Genomic DNA, 13,984 nt, shown 5'->3' on the forward strand with positions numbered 1-13,984 from the left:
ATACCAATGGAATGGACATCTCAATGTTCACCAAATTTCAGTCTGGGCATCTCCTTTTGCTACTTACTTACTGGAAGATGGGAATCTAATCTCAACATCATAAATGTCCTGGGAATTTGAAGGATTGTGGCTATAAAATCAGACACGCATTGAAATATGACCAATACAGCCAGTTTCAATTATGAATTATGCTAAATGAGAAGCCTGGCCAGTTCTTTCCAGCAGTTATAGAATGTACAATTAAGAAGTACAAATTCTCATTAAAAGTTGATGAATGTACTTTTTCCAAATAACTTCAATGAAGTTAAAAGATTATCTAAGAATGCTTGTGATGTTCTATCACTATTCAACAATATGTCCTTAGGCTTCATGGATCCTCAATTCCAAATTAAACAAAGGAAAAGAATATAAGGAAACTTATATTAGTTAGGTTGGTTGGTAGTAATCCTATTATCATTACTGAGGGTGGAGTTGACATTAAGAAAGTTTGAAAACTTTTTCCGCTAGAAAGGATTTTTTCTGCATAGGGATTTTTGCAGAATTCGATGTTGTTATCTAGTTTGGATAATAAGGTGTCTGCCAGAAAACAACCAAACTCAGAGAGCACCAAGGACTCCTCATTTCAGCTCTGAGGTACAAACATTCTCCTTTATTTATTGCCCATTTCTAAATAGGGAGACAAAAGTTACAGTGAATGCAAGATAATTTCAGAACCTTTACTTTCTACAGAATTGGAAAAAATAACAGCAAGTGCAATAGGGCCAGAGTGGGTGATATGGTGGAACAAAGAATGGCAAAGGTAGAATAATTTTAACAGCCAGCATTTCCCAGTCACACGATGCCACATTCTTTCACATTTTGCAGATTCCTCCAAACAATTAACTCTGTGGGTTAATTGGAGAGAACACTTGTAGTTTCCAAGAAAGGGGGGGGGGGGGGAAACTAGGAAAAATCACTGAACTCTACAAAAGCTCTGCCATCTGTAATATTTTGCCATTCATTTTGGAAGACAATTTCCTAGTAAGCCCAGTGAAAACCAATTGGCTGGAACCATGAGTCACAAAATTGCATCCCTGTTTCCTCTGATCCTTGTGGCATTTTCCCAATGAGAGGCTGAGAAAAGTGTTGTGTGAGTGCATTGTGTCTTCAGAAAATGATACATCATTCCATATCATTAATACATCCTTGCGAAGTTCAGATATGAATTCAGTCAATTGTTCTGCTGAAGTACAGGTTTCATCCAAACTAACCAGTTTCATTTATGCTGATCCACTTTGCAGCTGCACAGTAGAACCTCTAAGTGGGGCAATACTGATGTAGATTTATTTAAAAATGACTGCTGTATTCAACCCCATTATATGCCAGCATCACTTCACAGTAAACAGAAGGGATACGGCAAAAGCTTGGAGAATGTAATTTACTATTCAGTTTATTAATCTAGTTCAAATGACAACTTTGGAACTTCTATAACAAGGAACAAAATTTCTGTACATTTTATCAACTAAGTTAATTTATTTAAAAGACAAATTTGAACTCCTAAAATTCTTGTTAAAACACTAGAAGTGCACTTAGAATACAAGGGGGAGGAGAGGGAAAAAGTACTTTCAAGGATTAGGAAATCTTGCTCCTGTGATTTCCACAAACGACTGGCAGAAACATTTCTACTTGCTCAAATACTGAAAGACAATGGCCTGGACCCAAGGAGCTTACATGCATGCAGAAGGCACTTTGGGGCATCTATATATGGTCAGCTTTCCCTTCTGGCTCCTTCAGGGGTCATTCCAAGATGGGGAGGAGCACACAAAGGTCAGCTGTTGGAAGAGGTAACTTGAAGAAGGCCCACGATAAACCCAGGCACTCTTTATTTCTTGGACAACCTCACCAGAACAATTGCTAAATGATCCAGTGGAAACTCCCAAAATCCTAGCCACCAAAGACTTATTAGTCAGTGCTGAAGCATAAATTAAGCAGTTCTTTCTAGAAGGCAGCATGAACAGTTGGCAGTTAAGACACCCATGCCAGATATGCTATGTCATTACTGGCTCTAGGCCATCAACTAAATGTAAAGGAATCGTCTTCCAGAAGGTCTTTCTCACACATTTAAGCTTCAAATCAATACCACATGACTCCTGAGCCAAATGTGTATGAATCAATCTTTTTTTCTGGTCAATGTACACTCAAGGTCAGCATCACATCTACGTAGTGCAAAAAGCTACCACTGAATGCATTTAATTATATAACAAAAGCATCCATTATCCAGCTCAGGTCTTACATGTATTTGCCACTTATGGGCATTGTACAGTAGTTTTTCATTCTGAACATGTCTTGCTTGTGCCGCTCTAAAATAAAATAAAAAAATAAACTACTTGGGACTAATCTCCAAACACTGTAATACATTCAAAAGCAATCGCCATATCACATCAAAATCTTGTCTCTTCACCACAGCAATCTTATTCCATTTATTAGTATTCTCAGTAAACGTGATGGAGTAGAAATCCACCTGCAACTTCTCCTCTGTAGACAGTGAAGCAATATGTACACACATTCTGTCTCAAGATTGGGGGCTCCCAGGTACATATAGTCAGTCTGTAACTGATCTTTACAAATAGTTTCATTTCCTACTGAAAACATAGATATATCAGGACTAGTTTGTATTATCCCTGTTTGCCATATTTGGCCTCAATCAACACATGAGCAAAATAAAATCAATTATCTTCAAAAATTCAAGACCATGTATGAAAAGCAAAATTGGAATTAACCTGTATGACAAGATTCATAGCAGCCCCCGAATTCAGGATGTGGCAATTTGTATGGCATGATTTATTAAGTATATGAAATATCCATGGTCTGCATGGAAGCCTCACTTATGAATGAACAAATTTCTGCATTAAACAGCAGAGTTTTCACAAAGCATAAGAGGCTTTAATATTTGTTATACCTAAAGAACCAGATGTTGAAGTCTGCACAACTGTTGCTATCAGAATGTTCTGAATTCTAGGCATAGAGGTAGAAATATATAAAGATGTAGTCAGCTTCAGGAAGCTGGAAATGAAATATTAACCTTGAATTATTCATCTTTCAGGAACCATACAATGATCACTTCATAGTCTCTATCTCAACTCTGCATAAATGTTCAGAGTCAAAATATGTATTAAGATAAACATCACCCTTAACACTCAAGAAAAAAAAATCCCAATGGCTTACTATATAAGAATTTCCAACTAGGGATTTATATATTGCTGAAGGCTGATACCAAATCCAGCTTTGAAAAGTAGGTATCAAATCCTAATTTATTAGAAATAAAATCCTGTATCTGGACCGATATCTGAATCTAATAACCAGAGTTTCTAAGTATTTAGGAAACCTGGGCTTCTAACTGATGATCCATGTCAAACAATATAATAACACTAATTAAAATAAAGGTGCTAATACATTAGAAGTATCTGTAGTCTCCCGACTGTAAGCATTCAGAGCTGAAACAGATATATGAAAAAATATATATATATATCCAGAAATGAGTAAGAAAAACAGACCTTGGAGAAGATGAGCTTCAACAGAAAGTCCATTAAAAAAAAGCAAAATTAGAAATTTGAAGACAGGAATAAAAACCATGGGAGAGCCTTCAGTTTAAGTTTATGTGTGCCAAAGTATCTTGGAGGAAGTCATTTCTGTAGTCTTTTCTCACTAATGGAAGCCAAGTATTAAGAATACTTCTTGCTTTTTTTCATTGATCCCTCAAGGAGCGCAATAGGACTTGGGCCATCATATCATCTTCATCAGCATCATAATCCTAAATACAGAAGACATAAATATGCATCAGCGGAGCAATTTTGCCTAATCCAGGAACCGATCACAGCTGCTCAAAGGAGCTTTGACTGGAGTAGCATGAAAGACAAAGAAATAAACAAGTGCTTTACTTGAGCTTCTGCCATCAATTTATTATCTAAATAAAAGTTTAGAAATGTTCGGGGCCTTTCTCACTAGCTACTTTTTATGCTGGCTGAATTACGACAAGCCATATTTTTAAAAAGTAGTCCATTTTCAAACTGATAAAAGACTACTCAGAAGTTAAAAGGCATTTTGCTGCTTTAGGTTTTTGTATAATAGATGAAAAGCCCAATTATAACTTACCACAAAAGTATCATATGAAAATTGATGACGTCGCTGAAGATGTTCCATGAAGTTAGCACTTCTGTAGTGTGGATCTCCCCAGGGCATTGAGGCACAGATTGGGCAAACCTGGAAAAGTTGGCAAAGTTGGCATCTCATTGCCATGCATTCTAAGCCATGTCCATCAGCAAGTAGGCTACAGAAGTTCCTTAGATTAAAAGAGGTTCTGCCCTTGAAAGTAATGCTAAATTCTCCCAATATTAAGTCCATTTTTCCTCAGCATGTTGCATTATAGAGATCAAGATTTCTACAATGCTCCATTTCTTCTTCAGACCATATGATCTGGCCATTCCACAGGAAGGACAATTGATATTTCCAGAAAACCAACAAACTATTCCTAAAATGGAGAAGCAGATAGTCCAAAAGAAAAAAAAGTGTTTTCTAGACTCCTCAGAAAGTTCCATCCCTGAACTGTAAGTTGTGTACATTTCTAGTTCATTTTCATCAGGCACAAAGACACTATGAACTATCTTCTCTTATCTCATCAAATATCCCAAATAAGTATTTGGGTGGCAAATTCCCTAAATGTTTTTTGAAATAAAGTTCAACATATTTAGGAAATCGTGTTGCTCCTCTGTGAACATATTTAGGGTTCTGAATTTATTTTTCTAGAATAAAAATTTTGCTCTGAGATTATTAATTCCCTGCTTGAAAGGCTTCAAATGTTTGAATACTTTATGAATTTTAAAAAACAGCCTTATCATGAAAAAAGACTAAAACATAACTCAAGAAAACCTTTGAGACAATAACATAATTTTCCCTAATGCACAATTTCTCCTAGGAAGCCAAGATCTGATTTTTGGCCTGTAAATGTCATGGCTTGTAATGTTATGACACTGCTAGAGAAAGGGTCCCCTTTTAAAAATCTGTTCTTGGATGTATGGGTTTTTAAGGGTGCCTTAAAAGGCTGCACACAGCAATTTTGTCACTTAACCCCACCAAATCTTAAAATGTTGGCTTGAGCTGGGGGAGGATTAGAAGATTCTATGGAGTGAAATGGCAACCATAAATCTTTGCAAAGTTTAAGGCATCTGTTTCACTTCTTAAAGTTTCCCAAACCAAAAAAAGGCTGAACTTTCTAGCCCCGACCAACTTTAGTGAGTGCAAATGGGATGGGGGACTGAATGCAACCTATGGATTGTTCATCTCTGAATCAGACTATGAAAAAAGCATTAATTACCACTCGCTTTGTATCATTGCTGTGAAAGTTTTTGCAGTGTTCTACCAGTCCTTCTTGGTCCAGGTTTTTTTCATTGCAATAAGGGCAAGGAAATGTAAATCTATTGGGAACACTCCTGCAGGAATACACAAAAAAGTCCTTTATGGTTTAGAAAAAAGTACATAAAGCAAAATATTAAAGAAGAATTCATGAATACATCAAAAGCTTTTTTCCTTTGCTGTAAAATACTGCTTCTTAGTTTGATCAAAGGAAAAGTTAACTTGTCTGAGAAAGAGGACTGATGGCAATTATGGAAAGAAGTGTGTCACAAACAGATTTATAGTTCTCCCACTCCCACCCCTACCCCCCATGGGAACCTGATATAAAAAAAACCTTAAAGTGAGCAATGGCTATATAAAATTTCTCAGGTTCCTCACAAAAGCAATCAACTCATATTTTACATAGCATTCTGAACTACAGGTGTTAAAAATTAGAGGTTCTTCTGAAGAACATTTTCAGAATTAAACCTGGTGATCTTATATAAACTTTCAGAGGGAAAAACAGCGAGTAGGCCATGAATTAAAAGGTAGCAAGTTTGGGGGGAATGCTGGCTGCACAATCATCAAACCACTTCCCATCTTTCGTTGCTATTCAAATGAAGAGTGGTTAGCGGTAAAGGAGAGAGAAAAAAGGAAGAAACAAATATCCCTTATTTACAGCAGATTTTTCTCTGTTTATCTTTGTTCAAGATAAATACCAGCACACAATTTAAACTTTATGAACAGGCATGTTGTAGTTCACCAAGATTACCTGGTATTCTGTAGTGGTTCTTTAGTCACAGCTTTAACACCTTCCATTATGTAATTCTGGTACTTCGAACAAGCAGCTGCATGACTTCGCAGCTTTGAGAGATACATCTGTACAGAAAATGTAACAAAATATTCACTTTTCACCATATTTCTTAACTTAAACATGAAATATATTCAGGAGACTGTATGGGAGGATTTGAGTAAGACACAAGGCAAATTATAATGTATAATTGTAGAAGAGAATAATAGGCTAAATTAATATATAACACGCCAGCAGTGCTGACAGCAGACACCTTGTTCACTTGAGCACAGTCCTTTCTTATCTTTCATTCTCTGGAAGGCTATTATTATTATTATTATTATTATTATTATTATTATTATTATTATTATTATTATTACTACTACTACTACTACTACTACTACTACTCTTATATGGCAAATTACTTTTATCTTCTATTAGGCAAAGGGCGGTCAACTAGCCAAAACATCAACTTATCTCATTTAAATTTTTCAAGGTGACAGGTTCTCAATAATAATGCTGCACATTATAAGGAAATGTTCAAAAAATTATGGTACATCTTTTAATATTCTTCAGATTTTCATTATTTCTGCTTACTTTTAACATTTTCTAAATAATTGTGTGCTTAGTAAGCAGGAAACAATTAACTCCCAAATCTCGTATTTTCCACTGAATTTTCCATATATAATTTGCTTTAAAAATATTTAAGCAAATTTTTGATGTACCAAAATTTTTCAATCAGGGAATATTTATTAATATTTACAAGTAAAAACTAAGACATTCACAGTATCCCAATTTATTTACAAATATTCAATGCCATGGAGACATATTTATATGTTTAGAAATATAGGCATATTTCTAAAATTTGCCTTAGACACTAAATCAATTACTGAAATCATATACAGTCAGATAAGCTATGAATTCCCACAAATTTCATAGATTAGGGTACAGTATATTAAGAGTACCCTTATTTACTGAACTGAAAATTATTAACTGACCTTTTAATTGCAAAACTCTTTTTACAACAGTTGCTTCATGAAATAAGGCAACTCAAAAGGTAATTCTACTCATGAAAGAACAGTAGCTCAAACTAGCCACAAAAATACCAACATCTAAGACATCAGCTGCTTTGGAGGGGGGAAAAAACCCCACAGCATCACAATTTGGAAAGGACTGTGCAAGTTCAAAGATGGTAAAGAATCAGAAAATCAAGTCCTACAAAGTGCAGCTAAAGGAACTGGGAAGAACCAGATGAGGTTATATACAGCAGCAATCTAATATCTGAAAATTAACTGACATCTACCGGTAGAAAGGTAATGGGCAGTCTCTGCTGTCAAGAGAGCAGGACCAGAATTATTGGATTAAAAAAGAAAATCCAAGATCTCTGTTCATGCTACATGTGAGGAGAAACTTGACTGCATAAACTATTAGTGGAAAAAGCTACCATATTAAGTCTATTAACTTTCACTGAAGATTTTCAAATAGAAGCTGAATAGTCTTCTGTCAGAGATGCTATAGTGCAGGGGTGTCAAACTGCCGTCCCGCAGGCCAGACATGTCACCAGGAAACCACACCCACCCCACTGCTAGCAATGGGGAAAAAGCTCCGATACACTGTGCGATGTCACGTCATGTCACGGGTTTGACATGTCTGCTATAGTGGATCCTGCACTAATTCAGGATTTGGAGGAAAGATCTTCTAAGTTCATTTCCATAATTCTATGGTTCCTTAAAATATCATATCCACAGTACATTAAGTAACTGAAAAAACATAGTTAAGGGCACATTAGACCAATACTTTCTACGAACATTTCCTTTCTTAAAGAAAAAGTGAAGAGTGACATAGGGATTTGCATAAAAAATTCATCACTTTCACACTGATGTTGGCAAACACAACCACAGCTGTTTATTGTGGCAAGGTCTGCTGATTCTATATTGGTTACATAACTGATTGGTCTTATGACAAGTTCTGCAAATTTTTATTTCTAATGCATTTTATTTCCAATGCATTTCCAGTACAGGCAGTGAAAGAAATTAAGTCCCTTTTTGGCATTTCTATCAAAGATTTGAATTGGCTCTTCCTCATCCCAGTCTTTTTTGAATTTTGTAAAAACAATTGCTTATCAGGACATAGTATCAGTATATTTATTTGCATCATTATTCATTCTATGTAGTAATAAATATAGGTCAGTTTTTCATACTTTTTGATTGCAGCCATTGCAAGTAGCTTCTGTCATTTCAATTTGCTTTTCCAAATCCAGGGCTCTGCTGCCATGAGCCAGGGTACTACGGCAAACTCCACAAACAGGCTTTTTAGGCTTAAGACATTCCTGAATGCATGCTGTGCAAAAGCTAACACAGAAAAATATATATATAAAATTTCATTGATTAAAAAATACAGGCATGTACTAATTCCCTTCCACTCCCCCAATAAAATACAATAATTGATAAGCATACCTCAGCAATGTATCAATGCACCACAATGTAATCTTAAATGGGGAAAAACATCTTATAACAAAATAGTAAATAAAATTATCCATAAAATTTGCTTACAGCTTCATTAATGAGAGCAGTATACTTAACTGTGCACTGTAAGATAGAAATACGTTCAAAGGTGAAATCTTGTTACAATAGTATTATACAATAGCAAGAACTGAATCCTGATTTTTTAAGCAGGATTGAGCTATTTAAACCAAATAGCTCAGCATAAAATTTATTAAGAATGCATATATCTAATAAGGTTTGAAGTAGAAACTTCCATGCTGGTACTGCAATAGAGGTTATCTTCTGATACATCCAGCAACCAGGTTCAGTGACAATTACAAAGTCATAAATGTTAAAACATTGCAAATGAATATAATAACCAGGTAAAATAGATACACGCTCAATCCCTGTATACCTAAAATACCTAAAATAAAATTATAGTAGAGAGAAGAGAATGTTAAAGTCCTGAAGTACCTGAGGTTATATCATTTGGATGCAATTTAGAAATTACCAATAAAGATGAAAATGCTCTTAGCTGTTGTTGCAGATTTAAGCAAAGTTCTGAGCACAATATTAATGCATAGCTGATATTTGATAATATGCAACGTTCAAGAAAGAGTTGTGAAGGCCTGGAACAAGATGTAGTTTCCAACCCATCACATGCAAAATATTTATGACCATGGCCATATTGTACACACATTAACAAAAAACGTTGCATATAGGGGAAAGAAAAAAACAATACCTTATCTCAACTGGCAGCTGAACATTTCCTTAGCTGTAAAAATAGATGCCACCTCTTTGAAAGATTCAGATGTTATCATCTCAGGGATATACAAGGAGGAACTATCTGTCTTGTCAATTCCTAAATGCTTAAAATATCCTAATATAGGCTGTGCATATAAATTCTGTCTTAATGACCAAAATATGCTTAGATAAAATATGATCAATCCAAAACTAGTACTACTTATTTTTCTTCATTTCTACCAAAGTGCTACTGTATTAGGCCATTCAAATCCCAAGGCTTCACTACAAACAAGAATTAATTATATAGCAAAAGTGTTTACTGAATTCATCATCTGTTCATATTATTTCTATCTCCCAAGAATTTTTAAATATTCTATTCAATCACTATTCAATCTTTATGCTTTCTCTAAATTGCATTCAGCCACACCTAAATCAGAGGAAGGTATGACTCATCATAGATATATTACTTTTCCTTTCTTTTTAAATGTCCTTTCATTGGGATTTTGTCTTCCAAAAAAGATGAACTGGTATTTTGCTTCCTGCAGACTTATTTGCTGTATCTTTTCTGTTCCTAATGGCTAACATGGAAGCCCCAGCAAGATGTAAACAGAAAATAGATATTTTGGATGCTACAAAAGCATAATGATCAGATAAAGCAAAACTCTTGTACTGTCTCATTTATGATTATGAGCTACAGTAAAAATTAGCAGAAACAAATGCCCCACTGAGAGCAGTCTTCCTCTCAAGTTTATTTAATCCGTTTGTTCTTTAACTTATTTATTATCTCAAAAAAGAGTCAATTACAGAATTGAACTCCTTCACTTTTAAAATTTTGCACTGAAATTCTGGTTAAAAAAAACTATCGGCAGTGTTTAAGATTATATCCCTCCTACGGATTCAAGCTTCCCTTGGATTCTGCCCACGAGTTCATTTCACTTTCGTTTCATAAAGTAGTATTAACAGCCCTGCCCCCGCAACCACCAGGCTGCAATTCTTGAGAGTTCGGATGCTACAATAATATCTAAAGAGAGATTAATGGGCTGCAATGAGTTAAAGTTTTGCACAGCTTATTATTTTATTACCTAAGTTGATAAAAAGGAAAACAAAAACATAGGGGCAAAATCTGGGACCATGCGGTTAGAAAAACGTAGAGGATCCATTTAAAATTGCTCTGCTTTTAAGGGGCTTTTTAGAACTCTTGTCCCAGGCCTAGCTCTTCCTAGAGGCGCCGAACTTCCACCAACTCCAACCAGCAAGCCCATGCTAGATGGGGAAGATGGGGACTGAGGTCTATGTATCGGGAGAAGAGCAAGCTGGGGTAAAGCTTTCCCACCCGCTTTGTTCCTCACATAAGTGAGCTCCTACTCAACCTCAATTCAGACCAACCACCCTCCGTTGCCATGGTTACCCAGTTATCTCCCACGACCTCTCGAGATGGCCTGGCTTCCGCCTCTCTCCATACTCACATATGGCCGCAAGGCGCTCGCACGGGGCTCTCAAACACCTCCAGGCACACCGGGCAAGTGAAGCGAGAAAGCGGATCCACTCGCTCCCCAGTGGCACCCTCCGGCAACCGAGCATTCGCTTCGGCCAACGCCATCTTCCCGAATGACTTCCGCGAAGCCACTCTGGCAGTCTCACAGAAGAACTGCCGCGAAACTACAGTGCATGCAACGACGGCGGCCTAAAAGGGCCAGATCTAGTTTGGCCACGCCCATCACGCGCGAAAACGGAAAAATGCGCAGGCGCACGGCTGGGAGGGCTCGTTTGATGTCAAGGCGGAGGTGGGGAGAGCGACGCGCGGGTGATTAGAAATCAAGACAGGCTAAAAGCTGGGGCGGGGGTGTGTGGAGAAGATATCGGAGTGGATCACGTGACAGAGATGCGACCCTTGTAAGACAGAACGGACTGAGAGGGTCTAAGCTCGAGTCAGTGAGCTTCTGTATTAGCAAATGTAGCTGATTCAACAAACCATGATAAAATTTAATGAGATGCGATGCAACCACTCAATAGTAGGATCCTTGATTAAGTAAGAGGCAAATATATAAAACAAGACCAACAACTCTCACGACTGAGTGTCTGTGTGAGAGAGATAGGTAGTGGTAGAACTCCAGGGACCTATGGGCTACAGGTCATGAGCAGAGGAAATATTCAAGAGTTACAACGGGGATGATTCAAAAGCAACCAAGTGGATCAGAATGGCATAATACATCCTCAGGCCACTAATCACAAGCATTGAGGTAGAGTCAGAACAAAGCGGGTGGAAAACTTTACTCCAGCCATGTATTCTCCCAATGCATTGGACTTCAGTTCCCATCTTCCACATCTAGCATGGGCTTGCTGGTTGGGATTGGTGGAAGTTCAACGCATCTAGGAAGAACTAGGCCGGGGACAAGTGCTGTAAAAAGCCCCTTAAAAGCAGAATAATTTTTCTCAGTATTAAAATGCTAAAATGGACTTACCTCTCTTTGGACATTCTTAGAGATTATCTAAATATTCAACATTTGTCTTTGGCCTCAGCACTTAAAATATCCAAAAGGGTTGTTGGATGTTTTCTTGATATCAGCTTAAGAGGTGGATAATGTGTTAATATTTTACTTACATTGTTACTCGTGGGGTTTGAAGTATTTTGTGTAGAATGGTAACATCTGTCAATTGATCTATTCTAAGGACTAAGTCTTTTGTACCTTATGATGCAAAAATATAAACATTAATGGGATTGCTTTCTCACATTTTTCATTTATGTAACAGAATTTTGATTGTATTGAGACAAATATATCCTCTTTTCTCCCCAAATTCGGCTGTTGCCTCTGAACTACTATGGATAATCTACAGAGGTTGAGATTTAGGTTGTGAAACCAGTATTTAATTCCTTCATATTGTCCTTACCATCTGTAGATCTCCAATAATTTCAGCCTGTATGAAGCTCATAGAAAGTACTGTCAGCCAATCACTGCTCAATCCAGACTAGTAAATGGCCAGGCGTAAAGAACATCAGTATTACTCTATCAAGCTGGCCTCTCACTGAATATTTCCAGTGCTCCAAGAATGAAATAGCCCTCCTTCCACACACCCATACACTGACCACATGTATTTGGGTACATTTCTCTAGTGGTTTGTAAAATAATCCTTTTGACAGAACAATTGCAAGGGAAGACCATTACCAAAGGCACTGAGAAATATAAAAAGCATTCTATTCACCATGATTCCAAAACAGGACTGAAGAGAGGATGGCATTTTAATCAGTACTGTAAGGTATATTGTCAGAGTGCATCTCAAGAGCATTCCGTAGCAGCAGAATTGCATTTGAGGGCTTTCATTTGAGGTTACAGTAAGTTAAAAAATACCATATGGCTACATCTATATATAAAAAGTAAAGGTAAAGGTTCCCCCGCACATGCGTGCTAGTCGTTTCCAACTCTAGGGGCCGGTGCTTATCTCCGTTTCAAAGCCAAAGAGCCAGCGCTTGTCCGAGGACGTCTCCGTGGTCATGTGGCCGGCATGACTAGATGCCAAAGGTGCACGGAACGCTGTTACCTTCCCACCGTAGTGGTCCCTATTTTTCTACTTGCATTTTTACGTGCTTTCGAACTGCTAGGTTGGCAGAAGCTAGGACGAGTAACAGGCGCTCACTCTGTTACGCGGCACTCGGGATTCAACCCGCCAAACTGCCAACCATCTGATCGACAAGCTCAGCGTCCTAACCCACTGAGCCACCGCGTCCCTACATCTATATATACTAAGCCCTTATGTATATCCAATCCAGTAATTACATTGTGTATTTTTCTCTTAATTTGTACAACCCTCTAAACATTAATTCACACAATTAATATGGTTGGTCGGCTTGTTTCTGATTCAACACTACCCCTTACCATAAGTGCAGACCCTGATAATAAAAAAAGACAAAATATGCATTCCGACACAAACCTGTATTTTTCATGGTTCCAACATCAGATGGAAGTACATAAATCAAACACCTTGCACTGTAAAATCACAATGCACATTGTCATTCGTCCCCCTGTTCAAAAATATATCCTCAGCGTAGTCATTTTCCCACCAGTAACTTTTCCCCCCATCTTGGTACTATCTGATTTTAGACTAAAATTCTCAAGGCAGCTGGAGCACCATGTTGGAGAAGACGACAGGAAGTGAATTCGTGTCCCAGAATCCTTTTTAACTGGCCATTCTAGCTAAAGTTGCTGAAAACTGAAGTTCTTATCTGCTCCTCTTATAGGAACATTTAGGAAGCTCTCAGGAACGTAGGCGACAATGCATTTTTACTGTCTTGGATAGTCAACAGCTTCCATCCTTTCAGCTTGGAAAGCAAATACAGCAGAGCGAGCGCATATTGAAAATCATAGTTGTCCCAATGACTGAGAATCTGCATAGACCAGGAGTCTTCAAACTTGGCCCTTTTATGACTTGTGGACTTCAACTCCCAGAATTCCTCAGCCAGCATGGCTGGCTGAGGAATTCTGGGAGTTGAAGTCCACAAGTCATAAAAGGGCCAAATTTGAAGACCCCTGGCATAGACATTGAAAAATCACATGCCCGCGCCTACACGCGCGTCATCCGTGTCAGTATCTCCGTGAGCCCCGGG

At 37.5% G+C, this 13,984-nt stretch overlaps 1 protein-coding gene across 2 annotated transcripts; it reads right to left on the reverse strand.

The window, feature by feature from the left end:
- Nucleotides 1-629: 629 nt before the first annotated feature.
- RNF114 (ring finger protein 114) lies at nucleotides 630-11,056 on the reverse strand. 2 transcript variants are annotated; one of them, XM_081324547.1, is made up of 6 exons: nucleotides 10,851-11,056; nucleotides 8,358-8,508; nucleotides 6,140-6,246; nucleotides 5,351-5,465; nucleotides 4,132-4,239; nucleotides 630-3,790 (listed from the first exon to the last, which is right to left on the reverse strand). In XM_081324547.1, exons 1-6 carry the CDS (start codon nucleotides 10,982-10,984, stop codon nucleotides 3,725-3,727), a joined length of 681 nt encoding a protein of 226 aa, XP_081180673.1. In that variant the 5' UTR covers nucleotides 10,985-11,056; the 3' UTR covers nucleotides 630-3,724. The 2 variants fall into 2 exon arrangements, with proteins under 2 accessions (XP_081180673.1, XP_081180674.1); XM_081324548.1 differs by having other exon boundaries at nucleotides 8,358-8,442; nucleotides 10,851-11,027.
- Between the last annotated feature and the right edge of the window lie 2,928 nt (nucleotides 11,057-13,984).

Source organism: Vipera berus (genome assembly GCF_964194415.1).
Source record: "Vipera berus genome assembly, chromosome: 3".
NCBI lineage: Eukaryota > Metazoa > Chordata > Lepidosauria > Squamata > Viperidae > Vipera > Vipera berus.

Excerpts from the sequence above, each read along its gene's own strand:
- RNF114 (XM_081324547.1), bottom strand. The coding sequence starts at position 10,984 with ATGGCGTTGGCCGAAGCGAATGCTCGGTTGCCGGAGGGTGCCACTGGG. Across the intron at positions 8,509-10,850 it reads CGAGCGCCTTGCGGCCATAT|CTTTTGCACAGCATGCATTC; the intron begins GTGAGTATGGAG and ends TTTCTGTGTTAG. Across the intron at positions 5,466-6,139 it reads GAACCACTACAGAATACCAG|GAGTGTTCCCAATAGATTTA; the intron begins GTAATCTTGGTG and ends GTATTCCTGCAG.